The sequence below is a fragment of the Gymnoscopelus braueri genome (assembly GCF_963280865.1).
Source record: "Gymnoscopelus braueri genome assembly, chromosome: 11".
Taxonomy (NCBI): Eukaryota; Metazoa; Chordata; class Actinopteri; order Myctophiformes; family Myctophidae; genus Gymnoscopelus; species Gymnoscopelus braueri.
The window spans coordinates 21,621,415-21,648,520 of NC_137613.1; the positions used below are offsets into that span (position 1 = coordinate 21,621,415).

The window sequence follows — 27,106 nt, forward strand, 5'->3', positions numbered from 1 at the left end:
AAGTCATTACCGTTGCACGGACAGACATAACACAGAGCAGTCAATGACACAGCAGGATTGGTGTACTGTACACAGCCAAGGCAGGCTTGTGGGGGGAGGGATAAACAGTATACAATACGGCTATTTGTCATGCAGGGTTTATAAAGGGAATCAAACGGCTCCTTGTGCTCCTTAATTGGGGTTGGGGTGGAGTAACTCTGGTGCCCAGAGCGAAACAGCGGGGTGGCATGTGCCCAAATCCCCCATAACACACGGTAAATATAAACACATGCGCTGCCTGGGCCCATGTGGCACGTTGAAAGAGTTCCCTTGTCCTCCCCATCTGATGACTGAACCTTCTTCTTCCATTCCTTGGTGCCCTCAGAAAACACACGAATCATGGGTGTTGCATGGAGGGGGTGGGGGCGGGGGGGCAATTGAGACAAGCCAGCTCTCCAAAACTAGCTATGATAAAGGCCAGCCGCAGAGGAGATACTCAACTACTGAACGCTCTTCAGCACAGTGCAGTGTAGCTCCTTAAGGTGGTGCTGTCTCTGCACAATGTCATCTGCATAGTGTGTCATAAATCAAGCCACTATTCATCAAACATTGACCCCCGGGCTTCCACCAGCAGGCCCGTGATTTTATGAACCACACAGTGTAATTGATGAAACTATGAAGACTCTGTTTATGTGACTATAATTTATTTGTTTATGAAAACAACCATTGTTCTCAGAAGTGTTGGGGAGGCGGCCAAACCGCTAAACGGCTTCGAGTGGAAGTCATTGTTCTATGAATGCAATGAATCCGATCCAAAGCTCTACTGACCATGTGCACCACCGAGGGTAAAGCAAACCCCCTCCCACCAAAAACGAAACCATTTCTCTAAGGAGACCCACAAACCACTAGCTGGCAAAATATACATCTTGCTTGTGTGTGTGTGTGTGTGTGTGTGTGTGTGTGTGTGTGTGTGTGTGTGTGTGTGTGTGTGTGTGTGTGTGTGTGTGTGTGTGTGTGTGTGTGTGTGTGTGTGTGTGTGTGTGTGTGTGTGCGCGCATGTGCGCGTGTGTGCGCGTGTGTGCGTGTTCCAAAAAGAACACTCATTCACTTCAGCTATTACAGTGCTTTCATCTCAGTCAGGCTCTTGCAGGTTTTGCCTGTTAAAAGGAGGATGGTTATCTGTAATTTTCTACGGGTAATTCCAGACAGCACCTGGCAGCTTCCGTGTGTGATAATCTTTGCACAATTCAATTTTAAGGTCCTCTTACTTGCACGGTTACAGCGGCCAAGAACAACTAGACAGAGCTGCCGGGGAAAGCCGGCCGGGAATGCATTGGAGAATCACGGGGCAGGCCCCTACCTGCTTGGACCTTTCCTGCTTTGGCTCACTGACACAGAGACAGTGAGACTGGGGTCACGGGTCACAGAAAGAGACACATCCTGGCTGGCTAAACTGACTCAGGGCCTTCAGTTCAGAGAGAGACCATGAGTTATTCACCATGATACTGACTGCTGTGGAGTAGGCAGGCAGCCATCCAGAATGCCTGGCCAGATGTGAAAGCGTTCTTTTCATAAGGGTGTTTCTCAATGTCTGACTCCTCCGCAAGGATTCCCTTCAGGCTCTTGCAGTCATTTTCAGCCATTATCCACAATGGTAGAGAAATACTGAGCAGAATCCTGTACTAGCTACATTATACTACAATGTACTGTAAAACCTGAGTTAGTTCCATGAGGATGTTACACATCAAAAATAGCCGACTTACTTACAAGCTCAAAACACGTCACAAAGCAACACACTGTGAGCTTGTAGATCTTATATCTTCTGTGTACGACAACACCCCAGTGTAGATAAGTATAAATCGGGTGTAACATCTATCTATAAATTCACAAAATCTCTGTGTTTCTGTCCGTCTGTCTGTATGTCTTATTGTCCCAGACATAACTCGGCGCCATCCAACCAATTGACCTCAAACTTGTCCCAGATGACCCGGGGGTGTGCAGTGCCTAGTCGAAATTCAGTCGGACCAGTGGTTTCAGAGAAATGGAAAACCACGAATATCTGTGTCTGATTTTCCGTGGGTCTGCGGAGGACGCACCAAATCTCCATGTGTTTGGGAGGGTGTGGGTATCGGCTTCCCTGATTGGCCAACCCGACCCGTCGGCTTCACTGATTGGCTGAGCTTTGCGTCACGTTTTTGCTGCTTCTCCAATATAAGTGGCAGCATGCACAATGGAACTCCAATCGCATAACCTCATGTACGTCATCAACACACCGTCAACAGTTCTTGCTGACTTCAGGGATCCCTGTATCTCCATACTTAGCAGATTGGTCGTATGGTAGTGGGTATCGCACTGGGTACTCTGAGAACGGCTGCAATGGGTATAATGATAACAACAACTACAATGGGTATTGCATAAACGGGTGGGGCATGAATTCCCAACTTGCTTCATTCTCGAGTAGGCCGGTGCCTGTGGTTACCGCACTTGGTACTCTAACAATGCGTACAGCAAGTACTCTGACAGCCGGTACAATAATTATTGCATAAGCGAGTGGGGCACGCATTCCCAACTTCCCCTCGTTCCCGATTCACATCGTTCCCAACTCGCGTGGTCCCAGAGTAGTAATATATAAGTAAGTAGGTCAGAGAGGCTTATTGTCGTTATCAGCCGAGAACGTGGGAGTCTATCCCGTTACAGTGCGCGAGACCCCTGTGAGATGGATTGCTGAGGTGGAGCGCCACACCTACCATCAGCTCCAATACTTACCGCATGACTTGTCGTACCCAAGCCGTGCTACTCATACGCCGAGTTGGCGGTGCTCGGGATCGAACCCATGACCTTGTGGGCCAAAGGCGAGAGCTCTACCGACTGAGCTACCCAGACACAAAATATATAAAGTATGGCATATTCTACTATACCAGGATGCCATATAATCATACACAACACACAGAGTCATGTACATATTTTATCATACACCTATCCTATTCTATCCTATTCTTTTTATACTATAACATGTCATGACAAATACTGTTCACATATTCAGACAATAACTCCTCTTTGCTAAAGTAACAGCACACATTTTGGGGACATTAAGTTCAGCCGCCTACAACAACTACACATCTGGCTTAAAGGTCGGCGAAGGAACAGAGACATCCCCCTATGTGGACAATTTTACAACTTTCCTGAACCGGACTGAACTTTTTAAGCACGAGAGCCTCCACCCAAACCAAGCGGGTTCATGACTTTTATCCACAAACACTGAACTAACATTAGAGCAATTTCTATGTGATGTTCAGTAATTTATTATATGCAAGCATAATACAGGGTCTTCTCCTTGGATCAGTGAGAATATTGGCAATTTCAAAAGAGACTGTTGGCTAGATTTTCATTTCATACTATTGAAAGTCTCTTAAACCCGGCCAATTTGATTATTTTAAGATTACTTGAGTTCAGCCTGGTCTTAACCCAACCATCTGTTACAATTACAGGCCCATTTCTAAATTGTAATTCTAGTCTTGTTACAACTTCTGGCAGCCGTGAAAGACAATAATACATTTGAAAATATTCAGTAAGAATTTTGACAGTATCACAGTAGCAAGACTGCAGAGTCACAAACTATCATGAATGCTGACACCGATGACGGTCCCACACATACAGTACTTGTTTTGTTAGACTTGAGTGCAGCTTGACACCATTGATCATACTAAGTGTTTTAAAAGTAGTAGTTATTGTTATTATTGTGATTATTATTATTGATTTAACAGAATATGATCTACTTCATAAATACAACATTCAGACATATCTACTTTTTGAATGGTATCCCTATCTTTTCATGCCTCAACACTCATACTTAGTTTTTCTTCCTATTTGCAGTGACTATCATTCTTTACTTACAGATAACACAGTGAAAACACCCAACTGTCCAGTAGCACCTTAAATACCTCAAACACCAAACCACAAAAGACCAGAGGTGAATAAAGGACATGTGCAGAGCAAGCCCTAATTTCCCAAATGGACAGACTGGGTTTTATCAGTGGAAGCATCTTTCGGGCAGGCCGGGGCAGGGAGAATGAAAGGGAGGTCAGGTTGAGCGAAGCTCAGATTACAGCGCTGATGTCTGCAGTACTACAGTATAGTAATCTCTTATGACTGATTGGCTGTAACCAGGAGTGACAACTGAACTGATGTTATCATAGATCTGTGTGTTGAGACAGGGAGGGGCAGACGAAGATGACTGCTATGTTTTTTAGAGGCTGGATGCAGAAGTACTTGGGAGCAGGTGGTAGCATGGACTCTCTCTTGCTCTCTTAAAGGAGAATTTTGGACTAAGTTTTTCTTACCTTTTCTATGATGTTATGATATCTTAGGATGAATGGTACGGTAGGAAATTTTCATAACTCCATCCCGGGTCCGCCACAGCTTAAAACGTGCGCGGATAGGCCTTGCGCTAGATGGATCGCATATTTTAATAGCTATTTTTTTTTTCTTTTTTTTTTTAGATCTGACGTTCATAGTAACAGTAACTATGCAACAAAAAAAATCTAAGTCTCGCTAGACAAGATTGAAATCTCGAGATTTCAATCTCGTCAAGCGAGACTTCTTTTTTTTTTGTCACTTTTGTGTTTTGTCACTATGAACGTCAGATAAAAAAAAAAAAAAAAAACCTATTAAAATATGTGATCTAACGCAAGGCCTATCCGCGCACGTTTTAAGCTGTGGCGGACCCAGGATGGAGTTATGAAAATGTTCTACTGTACCATTCATCCTAAGATATCATAACATCATAGAAAAGGTAAGAACAACTTAGTCCAAAATTCGCCTTTAAGGGAGATAGGGATTCCCTTCTGCATGACGCGTGGAGAGCAACAGTCACACAGATGCACACACAAACACATGCAAATACATGCATGTTGATGCACATACACTCACACCCACACGTGCACACACCCACACAAACACACAGATATGTACGTACATTGCACATCCACATAGATACACACGCTAAGAGAAACGCATGGTTGCAGACACTGATACATACAAACGTCCAACTTAAGAGTATGTTATGGTCCAACTTGCCTTGTGAGACTTGTATTTGTGGGTGTTCTTTGCTGGAATATATGAAGGAAAACTGCACATTGGTAAGATAAATGGTTAAGCTCTCGGCAGCAGAATCCACTACCCTGGATTTATGAGGCTGATCGTTAAACAGTTTCTCAGTCCTCTGCTTTGGCATGAGCAAAACAACAATAAAAACAGTATGATTTAAAAGTAAGGCATATAAAAAAATATAAATTCCTAATCCTATTTTTACATGTGTGTACACAGACACTAGTTAAAATATGTATAAACATTATTGGGAAACATCTCTATAGGTGAAATAGTATGTTTACAATGGATACAATGTTTTGTTGCTTTAATTCACTTTGTCTTTGCTAGTATCTCATGACGATGCCCTGGTCCTCTCCCCCAGGAATGAAGAAACTATCTACTGTACCTATTTGTCTACCCGAAGACCAGCTGTAGAGAAGGTTCAATGGGATCCACAGGGACCTTATAGCTTTACAGAGTTAATGAATTGGGATATGGAGGCACATGAGATGCAGCTTGGATAAAGGTTTGGAAGGATTTTGGGGAGGGGGGGGGGGGGGTATGGCAGTGGTGGAAGCCTGGCTTAAGGGTGTTTCCATGGTAGGTTTGCCCAGGAATCCAATGTGAGTGCCAGACGTGGGGAAACCCTCATCAAAAACAAGGGAGCACACCCACCATCAACAACAGCCGGCCTGCAGAAGCACAGCACCCTGGCCCTAAAGACAGTTGGCTTCAGAGCTGCTCATCAGAACCTGGAGGAGTTCTGAACCGCTGTGGACAGACAACTGAAGAACTATTGAGCCAAACTCAAAATTGCTTGGAAAAATCGCTCTCCTCTGTCAACACAAAGCGAATAGATCATCCCCCTCTTTTCTTGGGATCTGGTTGAGTCAAAGAGATCGGAGAGGCGATAACAAAGCCTGCTCGTGCACAATCACTTCTTGTTTTGGTAAACAATCCCACTGCTCTATTGTGAGTCCCCCCCCCCACAGGACTTTTCTTTTTCACAGGTGGAACAATGTGACGGCTTCCCTCTCCATTGGGTGACTCACCGGGGGCTGATAGCATCGCACGTGTTTACATCGCTCAGCCTCGGCCCAAACCATAGCTCACGTTGCTTGTCTAAAGCTAATCAAGGAAATTGCTGTTTGTAAACCACCTCGAATCAACATCTGGGAACACTCGCTGCTCCCACCAAACCAGAAGGGCTTAGAGTAAGAAAAAGAGAAACAAATACTGCATGGGGATGACAGACATACACGTGTGTGTGCACGCGCGCACACGCATGTGACAAATACGCACTCACCGCAGAAACACATGTAAAGTGTGCATGCATAGGGCACGTGCATGCATAAAATACACACGGCACATGCACGCCCACGCACACGCACACAGCATATGCTGCATTTGTGATCCATTCCTCCACTGAACAGGCAATGGAAACTTCTGCAAATGTAAATGTGCTGGGTTAAAAATACAGCGCATTAATGTGCACCACATGTGGCACTCTGGCAGCATGGAGGATATTTTGACGGTGGGGGAAAGAGGAGGGAGGGAGAGAGAAAGAGAGCGAGAGAAAGGGAGAAGTCCTGGGGTTACTCCAGTGACAGAGAGGGAAACACACACACATACACACAAAATCACATATATGCACATCCACCACGTAGTCTTGGACACGCACACGCGCACACACGCGCACACACACACACACACACACACAGCTGCCTCTAAACAGTTCAACATTCGCTCCAAAATACCCTCATCTACCTTGGGCCTTTTCCACGAACACCACCTTGGAGTCGTGCTGGAAGTTGTGTCCGTTAAGGAGCATCCTCTCCCCACCGGGGGCAGGGCAAGTCTCCAGACTCTGCTTGTCCACCAGAGGCAGCTCCTGGGCCGATCTCTGGGCTGTGAGAGGGAGAGAGGAACTGTCCTCAATGCTCAGCTAATAAACACCCACTCCCCATGCAGACCCGAGCATCCAGATCCAAGTTAGAATCTCAACCTCAGACGGCTTTCAGGGAGCTGCCGTCGCTTCTGCGGCCCTGCCCCCCTTTCAGTAAGAAATTAGACTCTCCTTTGCCGTTAGAGAGAGAAATTATCTGTGTTTATTTTTGTGATTCTGGTATTCGGTACGAACATCTTGCCATGAACTATTTATCATTGTATCATTGTTCTTCCCCCGCTCCTTTTCGCTTCCTTTCTGACTTTTTCCTGAAATTATTTTTGTGAATTGTATTTTTCTGTCTGCTACTGCAGAGTTGACTACATCTCACTTGGAAAACTGATTTCATTGTGACTAATATGGATAGATAAAGGTGAAATATAGTTGCAATTAATCTTGTCAAGTCTTTGGAAACAATAGAATCTCGTTCTGGACAAACGTTTTGGTCAAAACTGAACGCTTAACGGTTTAACAACCCGACAATAGTCTATTTCAAGGGGCTGAGTTCATAGTTATTATACCACTGTTTTTCAGTTACCTCATAAGACTTGATCTGTATGGTGGCTATCAGTGCCAGAACCACATGACACAGAAGCTGATCTGCTGGGGTTTGTCCCAGTTCACTGAAAGGTTGTACAGCATGAAGTCAATAGACGTTATTGAACAAAGCCTAATTGACCATTAACGTGGACAGACATTACACAATGATGATTTAGATGCATGAGCCATGAGGAAGAGAGCCCCGTGGAAGTTAATTAGTAAAGCTGTATTTAAAAGGTGCTTTTTAAAACCGTGGTCACAAAGTGCATTACAAAATGAGAATGGCACAAATAACACTACGACAATAAAACAACATACTGCATATTCAAACAGTGGTTGTCAATCTAGTAGTCAGGACTGCCCGAGGGGACTCAAGATAAAGTTGTTCTGGGTCACAAGATGATATAGTCTATACAGTATATATAGAGAGTTGTACACAACAAAATCCTCAGCGTTAATTTATCCATTTATCACTTCCGAGTCCATTTGTAAACCATTTTTAACATTTGGCATCCACATTTTGGGCATGTAATTATTGCCAAAAATTATATTATAATTTTAGAACAGCCATGTAACTAGGAGATCATATAAACAGAAGATCTACAAACTCACAACGATTCAACGTGTTGTAAGCTTAGGCTAAATAACTTTAGGGCTGACTGTAAGTTTGTTAATACTCACAGCATTCGATGGGGTTGGATGCGGCCTGCAGGGACACAGTCCTGCCTGTGGGGTGGCTGATGTGCACCCGGAACACCATCCGAACGCGGGTGTTCTTACGCCCAATGTCAGTCTCGCCCTTGCGGAGCTCAATGTCCGAATTACGGAGCTTCAAGATCCCCGCGCAGTCGATTCTGGATGGGTGGAAACAGAAATGGAATGATTGAGGCGGATGACAACCTTTTATTAACTTTTTACCCCATTAAGACCTGAGGCCGATTCTACAAATGCCTCCTAAATGAACCAGTAGTTCTCACACTTTCAAGATTTTAAAAAAATATATAAAAAATAGCAGATGTACAAGCCCACGCTGTGAGCTTATATATCTGATATTTTTGAATAGCCAACGCAAGAATTGCGGTTTTAATGGGTTAATCAAGTGTGATTTCACTCCTAAGACCTCCTCAATACCGTCATCTGACTGCTGTAATTTCAGCAGGAGATTAATACCCAACAGAGATTTCACACTCCAATACAGCCATACTTAGAGCAAAATCAATCCACAGTAACAAACTGCTGTGAATGATAATGGCTTCATGAATAGCCTTTTAATGGTACACGAGAGAACGCCTGTGGGAATTTCCCCCAATATCTCTACAGGTCTCCTGGCCAAGGAACCCCATTGGCTATAATAAAAAAATATTTCTTTTTTTTACAGTCCCTTAACTTTCATCACTCTTAAGTCTTTATAAACACCCCACCCTCAAACCTCGCTCACCCCCTCCTCTTCTGTCTATGCCGCATTGTCATCTAACGTTTCACACTTTAATAGTTCTGCTTCTCCACACTAAATTTGAGTTATTTCTCATCTCCTTGTTACTCGATGCTGCATTCCTTAAATGGGGTATAAGTACAATATTTTTGTGGGAAAAAAAGGTTTTGTTAAAATATTAAAGAGTGTTTGTTCAGTAAGTCAATAGTGCTCATTTCTTTGCTTCATCACATACAATTTCACTTGTGTATCTTGTATCCTTCATGAGTTCGACAAAATTGGTATCCTGGCCTGAAATGTATTTTCTGTTTACTAAGCTGTTCCTGTTAACAAACATTCTCTAATAGCAATGAGATTAGATGGAATATAGAGCATATAGACAACTTATTTGAACCAAAGAAAATATCACTCCCCCTTCAGGTTAACTGTCAACTTTTATACTTATTCTAACACTCCCTGACATTCTTCACCAGACATTGAGGTCTCTGCTTTACTGGAGAAGCAATCAGGTGTTGATGCTCGAACCCCAGCTGTTCAGCTCTCCGCCTATGTAGACAGCTTGCACTGTGCTGTGAACAAAACCGCATTCCGAGGGTCTATTCAACGCCTGACAAAAAAAGATTCAAACAGCATAGTGCCAAGATGAGAAGAAACAACTTATTTTTCTCATTCTGGATCCATCGCAGGCCCGCTTTAGAGTATGAGTTGAACGGATTCGTTCTCAGCTCTCAAGCACGCCAGCAGCTTTAGTGGCCCTACGCCAGAAAAGCTCAAGAAAAACTGAAAGCGAAGTTGATTCATGGCATAATTTAAGACATGCCTCTAATCCTGACGACCTAAATCACGATGAATGCACATTTGTGAAATATTACAATGCCTCTATTCTGTGCTGCGCCACAGAGCATCTATACGTCACGTTAGAATGCATGTCAGAATTAATAAATCTCAAACAAATCCCTCGCCTATACCGTAACCACTCTGAGGCGTGTCCTCCCTGAAAGAAAGAGGAAACCATATCCTGAGCTGCAGGAGTTATATAAGGGGAGCCTATGTGTTACATCCATTAAAAAGTGGAGAAAGTGCTGAGGCTAGCAGGCTGCTACCGCCTGGAGCTCAGACACAGCCCAGACCCCCGTTAGCAGCTTTGAGGTTCCCTCCAGTAATCTGATCGCAGAGGCTTATAAAAATGGGAAACCCGCTCTTCTGTGTGCAGAGGGCACCCCGTTCCAAATGCGCATGCATGCACGAGACACACACGCACGCACACACACACACACACACACACACACACACAAGTTGCCAACCACACACACATACACAGATCTCCCCCAGAACAGCTGGCTCTTATTACAGTAGGTGTCATGGACATAACTTTTCAGATAGTCACTCCATCAGTTCATGGGGGTAAACAGGGGAGGTCCTCTATATCCACTCACATGGCTCTCATGTTGTTCTCTGGCAGCAGGGGAATCTCCAGGACTTTGGTGTTGTTTTGCAGAGCCTCGTGGCTGGGCGTGGACACCGTCTTGCCCGTGATGCGGTGGACCTGGTAGAAAGCGTGTGGCCGCAGGAGCCGGTCGTCCGCCGTACCGATGAACAGCTGCAGCGTTAGGGGCTCACTCTCCATGTAGCCATGGAGCTAAGGGGCAGAGAGGAGACGTCATGTTATTGTGCATGTCTCAAGGTTTCAATGTTTTTACTGGACAGGATAGTGAAGAATGACATGTAAGCGAGGATAGAGAGAAGTAGGGCTGCAACTATCGATTACTTCATAAGATATGAAGCAATGGTCAAAGAGCCACATTCGAACCCATGATTTTGCTTTTATTTATATTGTCCTTACAATAATGGTTAAATGAGCATCAACTCCTAAATTCCTCCCTTTGCAAGTCAGGACTAGAAGAGGGAAACCTCAAGTACCCAGTCAATATTTATGTGATCCCTGACAGGTCAAATACATTATTAAGTTACAAGAACAGAGATGAAAGCTATGAAGAGGGGTATTGGAGAACTTTTTTATACCCACTTAAACCCTATATACTTAGTTCCCTCCTTTTTTCCTCTGCACTAAATATGGTTGACAAAGATAGCCTATCTACATGCTCACAATGCATCACAACACGACGCGTTGTGAGCTTGTAAATCAGCTATTTTCACAGAATCTTTCCCCCATAGTAGGGATGCTACAGTTCATGTGGTTAAGCTCACTTGTTTTCTCCAAGGAGCAACCACTCACACACTATAATGAAAAACACCCGTTTATCTACAAGAAGCCATGCTCTATGGATGAAGGTTCTTAAACAAAGTATCCATTTAGGAACTTGGTATCAGTCCCTTTATAGGTTATTCCTTAATTTACCACCAAGGACCCATATACACTTTCTCCATTAATGTCAGTCCAATTCTGGACTGATTGGCTGTTGGTCATACTGTAGTTGGATCTCAAGGGCAATCGCTGCCACAGACCAGCACAAAAAAATAAAAAGAACCTTCAAGCACAAAACAACACTGTGATTTGCGAGGGTGGTCAATACCCACTGACAAGACCAAGGCCAGTGTTACAGTGAAGTGAAGGTCACGTCAATTACACAAAGCCCCCCAGCCAATCAGGGTCAAGGAAACATCTCGGTGCTGACCCCCCCACCTCTGATTTTTATCAGTAAGATGATCCGGGACAGGATGCATGATTTGGTTTGCAAGAGGTGCTCAGAAAGAAAAGCTCTCTGACTGCAGAGCTGGAGGGAGGGCTTGGGCTCGGCGGTTCTAAGAACTCCCAGATCGCTATAGGTGTTGCTTGACAGGAGGGCCCTCTGCCAGGATGACCTCAACCACCCAGACTGCGGAGCGAAGGCATGGAGCCCAAACCTCCACCATCTGAAACTCGAGAACAGCGGCTACTGCCGACACGCTGCCCCAGAGCTATGCATGTTATCTATACAGTTTGACAGGTGAGAAATTAGGAGGAGAATACTCGGCGTAGCATGTCAAAACGGCTGAGTGAAATACAGAGGGGATTCAAGAAAATCACATTTTATAAAGCGGGGACAACAGGGTGGCCTCGTGGGTTAAAGAGACTGCTCGAGACGTATGATGGCGTCAAAAATAATATAATAACAGATCTAATGGCACACGATGTGTCGCATCTGCGATGTACTGTGAGTGTATATATTGGCTATTTTAGGCACGCAACTCCGTCATACAACAGTGTATAATTCAGGCCTAACTGAAAAATCACAGGTTAAATCCTGAGCCATGAGCCACTGAATCCATAACCGTTCGCTCCAAAGTTTGCCTTGGAAAGGAGCATCAGTTGAAACGCCAAAAATATAAAATGTAAAAAATGCATAAATGATGCCCGCTGTCTTCACTGACATATAAAAAGCACTGTCTTCACTGACATATAAAAAGCACGGTCTTCACTGACATATAAAAAGCACTGAACGCTCCCAAAATATGAACAAGGGCTTTGACTGGGGAAGCACAACATGTGATTTAGAGGAGGATCCCTTTGAGGGTTAAGAGCCTGCAAAAGCACTGTATATTTGTGTAAGGAAATGGGTTGCTGCCTAGCAATGCTGTTTATTTAGGCAGCAGGGAGTGTGTGTGATGGAGTGAGAGGCGGCCTGTTCACAAGGCTGAGCACATTTCTTCATAAATGAATTTCGTTACAGATTGCAAATTACCCACTTACAATTGCAGTCGGTGACATAATCGGTACCAAAAACATTAAATTCAATGGTGTTATGTGATGAATGTGATTTCTTTGGCTTTAAAATCCATTAGTTGACCAGGGTCCCCCAGAGCTCTATACTAGGCTCCCTTCTTTTTTTCCCTCTACACCAAATATAGATACTAAACGATCTATTCTACAAGCTCACAACACATCGCGATGCAACGTGTTGTGAGATTGTAGATCTGCTATTTTCGCCAAAAGTTTGCCCACGAATCGGAATACTAGTGTTCATGGGGTTAATGGTGCTATTATCTCATTTCTGTCATCATTAGTGATGCATCTGTATTTTCTTTCTATAACCAATTACAGTTTGTGGTAATCAGATTACCATAATACCATTATGTGTAATCCATTACTCCTTAACGCTTGCTGTTTGACACAGGCATTGCAGCCGCCCTTCCCTAGTTCACATTATCACCCACTAGAGGAATGCCAAGACTCCGGCCGCTCAAGGCACCAAAGAGGAGTAGAGCCAAGTGAGGACTGCATGGGCAGCCTCTCCATTCCTATCACATAACCTCGCTGCTCCAAGTGATGATCACACACATACGCCACACCTACAACAAATACACCCTTATGGGTCCATTTCTACACTACCAGAGTTCACTGTGTAACATTTGCAAGTACGTTTGGATGTTTACTTTGACCTTCTTAGGAGTACCATAATTATGCAGGTTTAGACAATCACAGGAAATTCAATTATTTTGAAAGCCTGTTTTGTTCTGTGATTGACAACTTGGCGTCTTGTCGTGATGCTGTAACCACCATCCATCTAGCACTCTAGGTGGATACGTAAAGTGTTACTAATAGTCTGTCTGGGGTGTCAAATTGACAAAGTTAAATATCTCTCTTTGTGTGTAGACTGTAAAAGCAAACTTAAGGTACGTGAGACTAATTAGTCCTCGGTCATGTTTTTGGATCACATGAAACAGCTTAGTTTGAAAAACTAGGATGCTTCAAGGTCAGTCTGGGGGAGGGGTCATCTAATGTCCAAATATATCATTGGGTTTTGTAAACCCAAAAGGTTAATCTCATCTCCTCAGCACACAAGATTTCCTTTCAGACAACGAAAAAGACCTCACAGACTTGACTTGAGGGTATTTCCTCCCCACCGGAGCACAGCACGAAAACCTCCTGCATAACTGCGGTGAGGACAGTACATACTGCTTCAGAGAGGGCATACTACAGTCTGCCTTTGGCGTAATGGCGAAAAGTGTGGTTGATTGAGACTCGAGGCAGAGGCCATGGCATTGAAAAAGAACAGAAAACACTGGGGGCTTAGCTGTGCTGGATGCTGGACGTAGCGGAGCAGAAAAGAAAAAGAGAAAACCACACAGAACAAGATGCCTCCAGAATAAACTCTGTCAACTTTTTTGGGGCTGGGTTTGCCTCAGAGAAGCAAACGAGAGGCTTTCGTCTTGCTCATCAATGTCCACAGTGGCAGCGGCTGCAGCAACATTGAACCATGTAATCAGGAAGCAGCAGAGAGAAGGAGATTGGGTTGCTTTCGTCCGACGTTCCTCCCTCCCTCCTTCCAGCATCTCCATCAGAGGCCTGCCAGAAGCGTGTGTGGTTTTTCAGCCCCTGCCCACCTCCGCCTCCGCAGGACGCGGTGCGCGATGATGTCAACCATACACACGGGAACTTTCCTAAACAAAGGGAAGTCTGTGCATTTGGGGTGGAAGCAAGTGGTGAAGAAGGAAGGGGGTGGGTGGGTGGCGGGCGGGCAGGCAGGCGGGTGGGTTTACTGGGTTGGTTTGGTTGAGGTTTACATAGAACACACTCGCTCTATTTCAGCCGGGGCACGTCCATTAAATCATTAGCACCTAATCAAGGACAAAAACATGTTCCCTGCACAGATGTGTAGTTACAATTAGGGACACGTGGATTGTTCAGAGTGTTCAGGGTTCCTGGGTCCTCATTCAACCGCTGCCTCCTTAGTTAAGATCACCGGGTGGCCATAAACACCAAGCACCATGATGAGCACATCTGTCTAGATACAGTTCAACACGTCCAACCTTAAAGGGATATGTTGATATTTTATTACCTGGTAACTACTGCACTATAACCTGTAAAATGGTACTGTAAAATCAACATTAGAACATTGGCAAAATATCAAGTTATCCCATAGAAATGACAACTCCACTTGATTTCACAGGAAACCTCTGAGTGTAGCTCTGAGTATACAAATGGACCATGTAAGAGTCAATTTGATTCCATTTGCACACTGCCAGGGTTAAATGAACACTCAGTATTTGACAGTGTCCTTTCTCTGATTATTCATGGTTCTTTGATTATTCATGGTTCTTTTATTCATTCTGAGACGGAGGTCAGTGGTGTGGACAGGCTAATAGTTTAATGGGAGTGGGGGGGCTAGGAAACCTCAAAACCAAAACAGAACGGTGGTTGCTCAATACTTTCTCTCCAGGCTTGGCCACCAGAAAGCTATAGTACAGTTGGTTAAAAGCTCATGACTAAGCTTTACTGGCCCACACCACCTCTCTTTGTAACCGTCTGCGCTGCAACGCAATGGAAAAGTTTGAGTCACCCATGTCTGGACAGGAACTGGCTGAGTGGACCAGTCTGTCTAATAGCATACCTATGGTATTTCATTCAGAAATGTGACATCTTCAAATAGCATCATAGCCAGGTCATGATCTAAAAAACACACGCCAGCTCATCTATTTTAACACAAAGTTGGAGAAAAAAAAAAGAAGATGGAGAAAGTGGTAAGGCGAGAAGTGATGGGGCTAACAGTGATACCACCAAATGAGGGCCCTGGCCTAATGGCAGTACCGTGTGTTAAGACGAATCACGAGAGGGAAAGCCGAGCAGTCTAGCAGACCTGAATGACTGGGTGTCCTCCCGCCATGGCCTTGACTGCCCCCCTGCTGCCCTCCGTCTCATAGTGGGCACGGTGGTGGGATTTGGGCTGGACGTCGATCTGCAGGCTATACGGCCCCGAGCTGGATGGAAGCTGCCAGTCAAGGGCCGGGAGAGATGGGCTACCAGGAAGAAGAAAAAAAAAACACATTCACCCCGTCAACTTTTAACGAGAGGGGAGTAGAGCTTATTTTAGATGCGCTTATCAAGGTGGAACGTGTAGAATGCGAAAACAGCACAGATAGGCTGGACCTTGTGATACCCTCGAATTTTTTTGTTTTGTTTTGTTTGTTTTATAAAATGTACTTCCTCACCATGGCATTGCAAATATGCAAAAACATGTTTCAAAATACACTGACATTTTTGCTCAAATCTCACTGGACCTGGTGTACTTGGGTTGGGCTGATTTTCTCATTACATGCTTGGATCTGGGCTGGAGTCTGATTCTCAAAACAGAAGTTGTTGACAATACTGTTCTTAATAATTTAGAATTGCAAATGCTGTGCCATGAGCTGTTATAGGTTGCTTAAGACCTATAACTATAATATATACTGTATAAAATACTATACTATACTATACTATACTATACTATACTATACTATACTATACTATACTATACTATAATATATATAATATAATATAATATAATCTATAACCTCACTTTACGTTGGGCTGATTTTCTCATTACATGCTTGGATCTGGGCTGGAGTCTGATTCTCAAAACAGAAGTTGTTGACAATACTGTTCTTAATAATTTAGAATTGCAAATGCTGTGCCATGAGCTGTTATAGGTTGCTTAAGACCTATAACTATAATATATACTGTATAAAATACTATACTATACTATACTATACTATAATATAATCTATAACCTCACTTTAAATTTGAACAGATTGTTTTCAGGTGTAGGTTCAAAATTTCAGACCGGAGTCATTGTCTAATTCAAAATTGCACTACTTCCTTACCTGATATATTGCTTTGGCTTGGACCATGTGTATGGATGCTGTGGCACATCTAGGAACCCAGCACAGAAACTCTCCTTCTTTAAGGCCAGACGGGCTGCGAGATGGTCATCCAGCTCCCCGGGACTCAGTTCCTCTCCCCTGGGCTCCACCTTCAGGCTGAGGGTGTGGTTGGGATCTAGGCTCGTCTTTCGGGCCTTTGTAGGAACCCCTTCCCCCAGATCGGCCAATCCATCTGTACTCAAGGCATTGATGGCCGCCAGTATGGCCGAGTTGGTGTACTGGTTGGTGTTGGGCAGCCAAGACTCTTCTGTCACACTGAGGCGTGGGGAGGTCTGTGGGGACGGCCCATTGGAGTGGTTGGGGGAGTACGGAAATTGGAGCTTGTGGGACCCCGGGACGCCACCTCCGCTGCTGCCATTGAAGGTATACTTCCTCTTCGCACCGCAGGGGGAGTTGGGCCTGCTGGAGCCACGTGACTGACCAATCCAGGTGTCATCGGTCACGCTCGCACGCGGCGAGGTGGAGGGGGAGTGGCGCGGGGATCCACCCTTGGCACAGGCCTCACCCGGCAGGGCGAGGGTGGAGCCCTTGGGCGACACGCAGGGGGACTGCCACGGGGAGTTCTGAGGAGAGTTGTCGTAGTTGTAGGAGAAGCCCGATTCATAAGACGAGCCATCGGAGTGACAGCTGCGGGATGATACGCTGCTGGCAGGGCTGAGGCAGCTGGGGTCTCGGTAGCCGTCTGCGTTGGGCAGCGTCAGCGTCACAATGGAGTTGACGCGCTTGCCGATGGGAAGGCTGCTCTCCTCCACCTCATCCTCTGAAAACTGCCCATAAGCTGTGATCTCGATGCGCGGGCTCTCCAGCGCCGGGGCCCCGTTTGGACGGATACTCGGGGAGGAGTAATAACCCGCATTTCTCATGTCCTCTTGGGTGTTGTAGCTCGGTGGCTGGCTGATAGAGACAGATATAATGGGGCTGGATTGGATGCTGTGGTATTGGGACGGTAGACAAGGGTTGCCCAGCGGGAGAGAGAGACTGACATTTGGGGTGTAGCTATACGCATCTGAAAAGTCAAACAAATTGAAATTGTAATCATAATAATCAAACACACATTCACTGGATCCCTTACTAAGAGGCTTATTGTAACAGCTGCCAGAATTTGCATTATGGGAGCTGTTGCAGTGTTGCCTATAATGGCATTAGAAACAGCATGCCTGGAACTAGCTCCAGATCTCTTGGCTAACCAGTGATGTAGTGATGTAGAAAGCATGCACATTTCTCTTTCTAGATGAGAGCAAAACCATAGACCTCAAACCATCAGCTATGGGTTTTCCCCAAACACAGTTATAGTTATAATAGCACACAGTGGCCCCATGACATTTAAGTCAGAACACACAACCTCCACAAAGGCAGAAAGGTGAGACACAAATAAAGAGAAAATAACCAACATTCTAAAACCACATCTAAAAATAACCTAAACAAAAGACCAGGTGATTTCCCTCCCATTCCACACGTCACATTTATGCCACAGAACATGCATGCAGTGGCAGCCATAGCACTATAATAACACTAGTGCTTTTGTTGGCTTCTTTAAGCTTTCCATCAGTGCCTCAAAAATAAACGCAGGAGGCACATCTAGTTTGTTTGCATGCCAAAAAGGTGCATGCTACCCAGCTCAGCAAAGTTAATGGGCAACCATGCCAACTCCCTCCACCCCATATAGTTATGAAGTACATATGAAACTCAGCCTTGCCACAAAATCTGTGGCAAAGGCTGAGGTCATACACATATAAGGGAAGCAGGGGAGTAACTTACATACTGTATGTGAATGGAGGCTGTGGTTTGCATACATGGGGCTGAGCAACCCAGTACAGTGATATTGATGAGAGAGCTACTATGACTGCTATGGGCAGGCAGACAGCCTACAGCTACCACAGCTCCCTGTCTGAGGCTAATTAAAAAGAATTAGGGGGCCCAACCGTAAAGACATGACATCAGTGCTGCACCATATGACTCCTTGTAATAAAAGGAAAATTATGTCCACATTTAACATTGTGGTGTGACACAGTAGCATTGCAATGTCTGTATTCTAAAAATAGATCACTTGGGTTGTTGCTCTGCAGAGGACTAGGTTAGGTTATCCAGTTCCAACAGGTAAAAGAATGGACTCCCTTTGGATAACTATCCTCGATATTGACGTTCCGAGTCTTTCGTGGAACATAAAATGTTGTCAAACTTTTTAAATTTGTATTTTTATAGCAAAGACTGGATTCTAAAGAGCCCATCCAGTCACAAGAAGAGTCAACAGTCCAAACACGCCTTCATTGCCCAAATCACCAGGGAGGGGCACACACACAAGTTGCTTTAATAACGACTTCATGTTTTACTGTTAATACAATGTATATGAAAGTTGAACAGCCTTCAAAAAGAAGCCAGCTGTTAAGAATTACAATTAGTGTAACATTGCATTATAAATGTGACACATGTGTGTGTAATGTAATGTCATGAGTCTAACCAGGCGGTTAGAGAGCTGAATAAGGACGGGTCTCATGATGAGACCCGTCCTTATTCAGCTCTCTAACCGCCCGGATCCCTGATTCTAGGTGTATAGGTTGAACTTTAATAGCCCTGGTCCAGAGCGTTATTGAGTTCTCTGTAACGCTCTGCCAGACGCGCTTCTCTGCTCATAGACCGAAGATTCCACTGCTGTGCGAGGTCTCCGTCTTTAGTAAAAAATAAACAAAATATTTCGCTACTCACCAAAAAAAATGCTGTTTTGTGTTTTTGAAAGTCTATTCTCCAGGGTGGGAAGCCTCGCAGTACCCCACCTTCTCTGTATAATACACTTTTTAGGCAGAAAATAAAATATGTTGACCACATGGCTATTATTGTATTTACTCCACTGCGCCCTCTACAGATCTGGTTAATATAAATTACCATTGACCAGATCTGTAGAGGGCGCAGTGGAGTAAATAAAATAATTTCATTCTGGCGGACATATTTAATTTTCTGCCCAAAAAGTGTATTATACAAAGAATGTGGGGTGCTGAGAGGCTTTCCACCGTGGAGAAGAGACTTTCAACAACACAAAACAGACTTTTTTTCAGTGAGTAGGGAAATAGTTTTGTTTATTTTTTACTGAAGACGGAGACCTCGCACGGCAGTGGAATTTTCACTCTATGAGCAGAGCAGCACGGCTGACAGAGCGTTAGAGACCCCCCCCCCCACTAACGCTCTGGACCAGAGCTAGGTTGAACTGAACTGTGCGAGTAGATGAAGACAGTAGGGAGCCAACTGGTAAATCACATCACACTCACCCTCTTCAGCAGCTTTCATTTTCGTTGTAATACCACGAACACGTATATTAAAGGAATCAAACTTTGAGTAAAGTAGCAGACGGGCAAGATGAGCGCTTCTCCATAAAGGGGGCTGTTATCCAGCTGTTGCAGTTAATCTTCTTTCAGCGTACTACCGTAGAGTAGCGCTCGTACGAGCAAGAAATCACTTGATTAAACTTAAAATAATGAGTCTATAAAAAAATAAATCATGGAAAAAACACCGATCCAAGTTTTTTTTTAAAGGGGTAAAAAAATATAAGAGACTTTGTTTCAGAGAAATCAGAACGCGCGGAATAAGATCATGCCCGAGATGCTAAAGGAATGGATGCCCCTTGGTTTTAATATTTGTGTCCGTGTGTTGAAATAATAATACCAGTGATAGAGGGAATCCTGGCTGGTCTGGGCGTGTGTGACGCACTGCTTCCACACAGCGAGGACTTCTGCGCTTATAAACCCGGGGATCACCTCAGTAGCCCCGCCCCCTCTAGCGATGACGTGCTCCTCCTCCACGTCCTACAGCCTACAAGCAGATGTGCTAAGTGGAGATCAGTGTTGCCATGTCGGCTTATTTCAAGCGACTTTGGGCTTCTTTTTCTGTAAAGTTGCTTGTAAAAATTGGTTGGTAGTTGCAGGTTGCGTTTTTTTGGCCTTGTTTCTAAAGTGTATTTGCTTATTTAGGCTTGCTTCCAAAAAAAAACATTATAATTCATACCAGTGGTTCTACATTATTGTATTGTGCCAGGGAGCATTTGTTAGAGTTGTTAGAATATTTCAAAAGAATATTCCAAATATTCCACATTTTATTGCATGAGTTTTTGAAAATAGCCAATCTACAAGCTCACACGTCATATCGTGATGCGTTGTGAGCTTGTAGATCGGCTATTTTCAAATAATAGCCGAAGCAGCATGTAGGTTTAAAGTGCTCATGTGGTCTAAGTTGCTTCTTTTGGGCTTGTTTTCCAAGACCTGGTTGCTTATTTCTCTCACAAAATATGGCAACACTAGTGGAGATTCTATCTCACACACACTCACTGGGGTTTCCAGCTGTAGACAAGGCCAATTATCAAAGGTAGTGATGAGCCTGTAGGCTACAATATGTATACAAGTCACATCATTGCCACAGGAGAATCAGGTCTTGCAAGTGTAATGGAAAAACATATTTACACGCTGCAGGAACATATCAGCTTCAGCTGGACGGATTTCTTATTCTAGGCAATATAAGCTTTAAAAATAGCAGAACAGCACATTAGGATGACACCGCTTGTAAAGCATAGAAGTAATTTGACAGATAACAAATCGTAACAATGACAACCACTGCTATTCAAATCTCTTGAAGTCTGTTCTTCATTAATCTATGCTTTCCACACCCTTCATGTATTTTCTCGCTTTGGCTCAGTGTGCAAGGCCAAAGCTGTCATTGCATGACAGAAGACAGCATAACAATACTGCAAGAAGAATCTCCTCGATCAAGATTTTCGACAAGACTAATCCTTGCGAGCCTTTGATGCAAACATTTGTCAACTAATTACAACAGATGGTTCTTCCGCATAATGGCTACTGCCTGGGCTGTACTTTTATGGCAACAAAGCAAGAGACCCAAGAACAGGTGACCTGGCCCCTGACCCCAAACATGTCACAACATTTAGTGCGTTAGCCGTCACAACCTGGGTAAATATGGATACTGCATCCTAAAACATGAAATTTCTCTCTGATGTTCATATGGGCGTTCCACAGGATTTCAAATTATTGCTAAGGCAAATAATTGCTTTTCCACTTCCCTTTGACAGTCTGCATGTCTGTGCCTGGGCAACAGAACACACAATTATCCGTAAATGCATAGGGAGGGCTCTATAAAAGTAAAGACCTATACCCAGTCATTTGACACGGTGAACTGAGAATCTTCATAGAGCTTTTCCATAGGCTTCTCGCTGTGGTGGCATCCGTCGGCTTGTGCCTCTCAGCGTATACAAATCTGAGGCAGGACTGTCGCTGCTATCTTTGGCTGGCCTGGACATTTGGGTGCCGGCAGCGAGGCTGTGGTTTCTGTGATGACAGCAGTCACATGGTGGATCTCTGGAAGTGTGTCCATCCATGGAGGTGGGAGGAATCTGCACTACAACACTATGGCATCTTATCAGCCCACCCCCCACACCCCCACCCAGTGGTGCTGAAGTGCCATGCCACAGTCATCCTCAATGGAGATCGCTGACACGTGTTCAAAGATCCAACTGCTTGTAATGTTGTATGTAAGCTTAACAAGTGACCAATGTGTGTCACTGTTTTTGGGTCATATATCAACAGTGATGTGTTTGCAGAAAACATATTTGTGTTTTTCCCCGGTTGAAAAGATAATTCTCAGTCACTACTGTAGGTCTCACTTGCTAACCAAGCTGAATTTTTACAGCGTCGCTCCCAGGAGGCAGTCTGTCTGTGTGTGTGTGTGTGTGTGTGTGTGTGTGTGTGTGTGTGTGTGTGTGTGTGTGTGTGTGTGTGCGTGTGTGTCCGTCCGTCCGTCCAGAACTAATCTCGCAAACCACTGACTGGACCAATCAGCGCCACATTTCTTGTGCTTGTTGCCAGTAGGCCAAGAAACTCCCCAACTTTTTTTTATTTCCGTTTTAAAGTTACATTTTAAACTGGAAGTCAAAGGAAAGCCGGATTGGGCTGAAACTTTGCCAAAATATGAAGATGACTGACTTCATACTACTGATGTCATAGACTGGCCACGCCACTATTAGACCCTGTCTTGTTGAAAAAGAAACGTTAAAAAAAGTCAGTATAAAAGTCGTCATGGTAACTCTAAAATGTTTTTATAATGGCAGGAGATTTCTTATATCTTATATAAATAACAATTCATGCCTCTCTTTCGGACAATTTCAGTGATACACAGCAGGGATAATAATTTAAGGTTCCACTCTCCATTGTCATGTGGTACTCCACATCCAATGCAATACTTCCTCTTCTCCCGTCTGGATCTCTTTTCAACTAAGCTTTCAACTCAGCGCTGGCACTTGTGAAACCCTAGCTGTCTGCTTCATCATGGGGCGCAGCAGATCCCCCATTCTTTTAAAGAGCCACACTCATTTCTTTGACCTCATGGAAATCTGTCACTTGGGGGCTAGGGGGGTGCAGGGTGAAGGGGGGCATTGCTGCTCTCTGCAGCTATGTGTAACTGAAACATGTGCTGCAGTAAACACTTCCCCCTCGTCTGCAGTTAATAAATAGCACTGCTGTTGTTGATTGACGCTCGGCCCCCTTCTACGTCAGGGCCAGCACTTGGGCTCCATAGTTTTTCCACCCCGGGTCTGTTGTTGATTAGTGGACACCTTGGTAACCCTGGTAACAGTCCACTACAGCTGGAGGATGGTTCCGGAAGCACAACCAAAAGAAGTGTGCTGCAGATAATGAGAAACAATGCCAGTGTCCTGTTTTGATCATGTAAACACAGGACAGGACATAAAGGACACAAATCACCAGAGGCTGACGAAGTGGGTACACATGTAAGATCTGGCCTTGAATCTCAAAATTTGCAGCGTTTTCTTTTTCACATTTTTATCTCTATAATTCATTCTTTAACCTTCATTTATCCAGGGAGGACCATTGAAAGCTCTCTTAATCAAGGACACTCTGATAACAGCATGTACAACAATACAAATGCAATACATATAATGAAAAACATTTAAAACCACGTTAAAAACAAATCACAGATGCAGCTGAAGGGCTACATAAAGTAGGTGCAGTCCCTATGTAATGTATCCTCAAGAAGCATCCTAAATGTCTTTATGGAGACCAAACGGTCCAGTTTCAGAGAGACCTGATGTTTGTTCCATGCATCCACAGCGTAAAAGATGAAGGCGGTCTTTCCTGCCTCACTGTTCACACAAGGAATGATAAATCTAATGTTTTCTAAAGTGTCTGAGACCATGTTTGATATCCCGTAGAACTAAAAATGTAAAGTGAAATACAACAGAATAAATACAACAGAAGCTTATCACAAGACTTTGAGGTGAGGCGAATATAAGCTAATAGAGTGATTTAATACAAGCTATAATTATTTAGAAGGCCACTGTATCAATAGTTAAGCTTAAGTTCTCTGGGTAAAGCAAATTAACTTTGTTAAAATATTTTACAAACATTTGGTGGTCAGGGTAAGTGTGTTCATCAGAAGTGTGGAAGGAATGGTGCCTTCTTAATAAATGTGCCAACGTGTGACTTCTCCCCTGTGACTTCACTGGGTCAAGAGTAAAGCTCAGTGACGCTAGCGCAACTTAACAGATGCCATGCTGTTCACTTTATCCAAAGCTTCATACAGGACTATGTACGCATATACACATATTTTTGGTATGGAGGCAGTCCCAGTGAAAATTGAGCCTCTAAACTCTAACATGCGTGCCATGTACTGTGCTATGCAGGACTGGTGGCTCAACTCTATTACAGCCTGAGACAACTGTACCATGTTCTCAGGCCTTATCATAATCCATGTAATCATCCCTCTATAGCTGCCTGCCACAGGCTGGACCCAGTTAAAGCCCAAACACGCAGAGCAGCTTTTTATGGGGCATCGTTGCCCAAGAAGTTGTCCTAAAATTGATTTGACTTAATCACGGGATACATGAACGTCTTTGGGTGTATCATGAATGTTGTGCATCATCATCACCCTTAGACCCTTTGGGGGGGGGGGGGGGGGTCCGGGGGGGGGGGTCCTACTCACCTCGGCCGGTAGTCCATATGTGGCCGCCGCCGAGTTTTGATGGTAACATTCTTGGTATGACGTGGTTTGGCCGCTGTGCGGTGGAAAAGACCTCGGCTCGCTTTTCTTTCCACGAATCTTCCCCCCCCGAATCGGGTGCATGGCTTTATTTGTGTCTGAACAAAAAACATGATGGAACATTGGACAATATTGAAAGTTATTCACAAAAGAAAAACAGTGACACGACCAACCCAAATGTTTGGCTTGCCCATTGCTGAATCACCTGTTTGTTTTGGAAAAATGTACTGGAATGAAACTGGAAAAAAGAACAGTAGCTCTTTGTTTTGTTGTTTGGGTTACTCATACATCATACAGAGCAATCCCTCTTCACGTGCCCACTATAGATGTATAACATATTAATTCATGCAGTGTCACAAAACATAATAAATTAATCTCCACCATCGAACTGCACTGTCACAGTACAATGACTGCAAAACTGGCTTCAAACAGCATGTTATTTTAACATGGGTTCAGTGGGTGCTGGTGTGTGTGTGTGGGGGGGGGGGGGGGAGCAGGCTGGCAAAGGAGGGGCAGGGTGGAGAGGTACCCACTCCCCTCCCCTTACAGTCGGCCTTCCTGTCTCCCATCAATGTTCTCCTTTTTTCTCTCCGGCGCGCTGTGACGGAATCCCCCAGTCTGTTTCCTGTTGTGCATAGCTGTTGCCAGGTTACGGCAGCCGGTCTCCAGTGCAGTGGGGGGGGGTGAGTGCAGGGATTCTGAGTTCTCACATTCTCCCTCCAACAGTCCCTGAAACAGCTGGAGGCCTATACTTATCAGGGCTAGGCCAGACCCAGACACTGACCAACAACAGGCTTATGATTTTGTGGATAATATGAAATATTTTTTGCAGTATGCAACTTGATTTGGAGGACAGGGATTCAACATGGCGCAGGAATACTGTATTAATAAAGTTACTTGAAAATACAATTTCCTCTAATCCCATCCCCCCACACACACACAAAAGTTGCCAAACCCCCCCCCCCCCCAAAAAAAAACACAATTATTTGTAAAATCCATTAGTCAATTTTACACATACGTTTGCTGCCTATTCTGAAACAATCTACATGCAGAACACAGGAATGCCCTGGAAGTTAACACCTCTCAACTGCTCTCCAGCATGAAGCCAGTCAAGGCATATCATTGCTGGTAACTTTATCTGTGCTGGTTACTGCTTCTTAATTCAAACAGGGTGCCATGGAATCTTTTTAACAAACCAGCTCAGATGGAGTAACATCTAGACATCGGGTAACAGGACAGCATAATGGTAGGGCTCCCAAGGGAAAGGAGCATATAAAAAACAACAAAATCATTATGTAAAAATGATATACATATATTATTCCACATATGGGCTAGATCTGAGGGGTTGAAAATCATTTTATGAGGCATCTTTGGTGGGCAATTTTTGGTGAAAAAACAGATGAGGCACTACATGTCCATTTGGCCATTTAAGCATGTTTTTTCACTCACACATTCCATTCTGGGCATAAAGGTGTTTAATAGCGTCATCTGAAGTAAAAGGCTCAGAGTAGCATCCTAAATAGCAAGCAATATACTTGAACTCTCATCTATATACATACTAGATTTTCAGCCTATATTGCGCTGATCAAAGCAGTGGTCATCGAGTTATGGCCATTTGAAGTGTTAAACACTGCTGCAGTGCTCCATATGTGTGCAATTTAGTTTTTTTTGGTGTGACTATTGTCACAGCATACCCCTGAATAGTGCTTGTGCCAAGTTTGGTGCAGATCCGAGCAACCTAACATGGCCCCTGAGGATCACACATGGCCCCTGGGTATGACTATTGTCATGCCAGACCCCTAACCAGTGTTTGTGCCGATTACAACGGAACCTGTGGCACCCAGGGGCCCCTGGGGGCCACATGTGGCATCTGGTATGGCTATTGTGATAGCAGAGCCCTGACCAGTGTTTGTGCCAAGTTCCGTGTGAATCAGAACAACGGTGCGCCTCGCAAGTCTTAATTATTAGAGACCACATGCAGGGAGAAAGTAGCTGGGCTCTGAATAATAGCCATATTTTCATATATAAGCTTGAATCTCACTCTAATTTCACAATACTATACGCTCGACTATAACTTCTAGAAAACAGGCCAAAATGGCCTTTCATATGCACATGGGAAGACATAAGTACTAGCCCACTCACAGAGCAGTACAGTACCTCTTTTCTTCTTGTGAGCGTTAAGCTACCAAGTGAAAACTAGGAGATGAAAGTAAATGTTTCTTCACATGTTAGAGCCATTGGACCATCACATTCATCACTGGGTCATCCACCATAGACAAAGTACTTCCTGCTCCATGCAGTGAAATTGATAACACATTGCCTCCCTGCTGAATCATGAGTAGCTCCGGTTTCCCTGGCTAAATACAGTATATCGTTGCTATCGGGCAGAAACCTCGTTTCTCCATATTCTAACTTTTTGTGTTTTTCCCCCC

General features: G+C 44.2%; 1 protein-coding gene across 5 annotated transcripts in view; it reads right to left on the bottom strand.

Moving 5' to 3' along the window:
- The window catches only part of nfatc1 (nuclear factor of activated T cells 1), a 46,678-nt gene extending 26,379 nt beyond the window's left edge, over window positions 1-20,299 (bottom strand). For all 5 annotated transcript variants that reach the window (XR_013934042.1, XM_080442143.1, XM_080442142.1 and 2 more), the window contains exons 1-6: window positions 19,886-20,299; window positions 16,566-17,631; window positions 15,563-15,722; window positions 10,421-10,623; window positions 8,234-8,406; window positions 6,835-6,975 (exon numbers count right to left, since the gene is read on the bottom strand). Coding sequence is in view for 4 of the 5 variants with exons in the window: in XM_080442143.1 (XP_080298269.1) it covers window positions 6,835-6,975; window positions 8,234-8,406; window positions 10,421-10,623; window positions 15,563-15,722; window positions 16,566-17,631; window positions 19,886-19,904 (1,762 nt within the window). In the remaining variant the exon portion in view is untranslated. The remainder of the gene's footprint in view (window positions 1-6,834; window positions 6,976-8,233; window positions 8,407-10,420; window positions 10,624-15,562; window positions 15,723-16,565; window positions 17,632-19,885) is intronic.
- Between the last annotated feature and the right edge of the window lie 6,807 nt (window positions 20,300-27,106).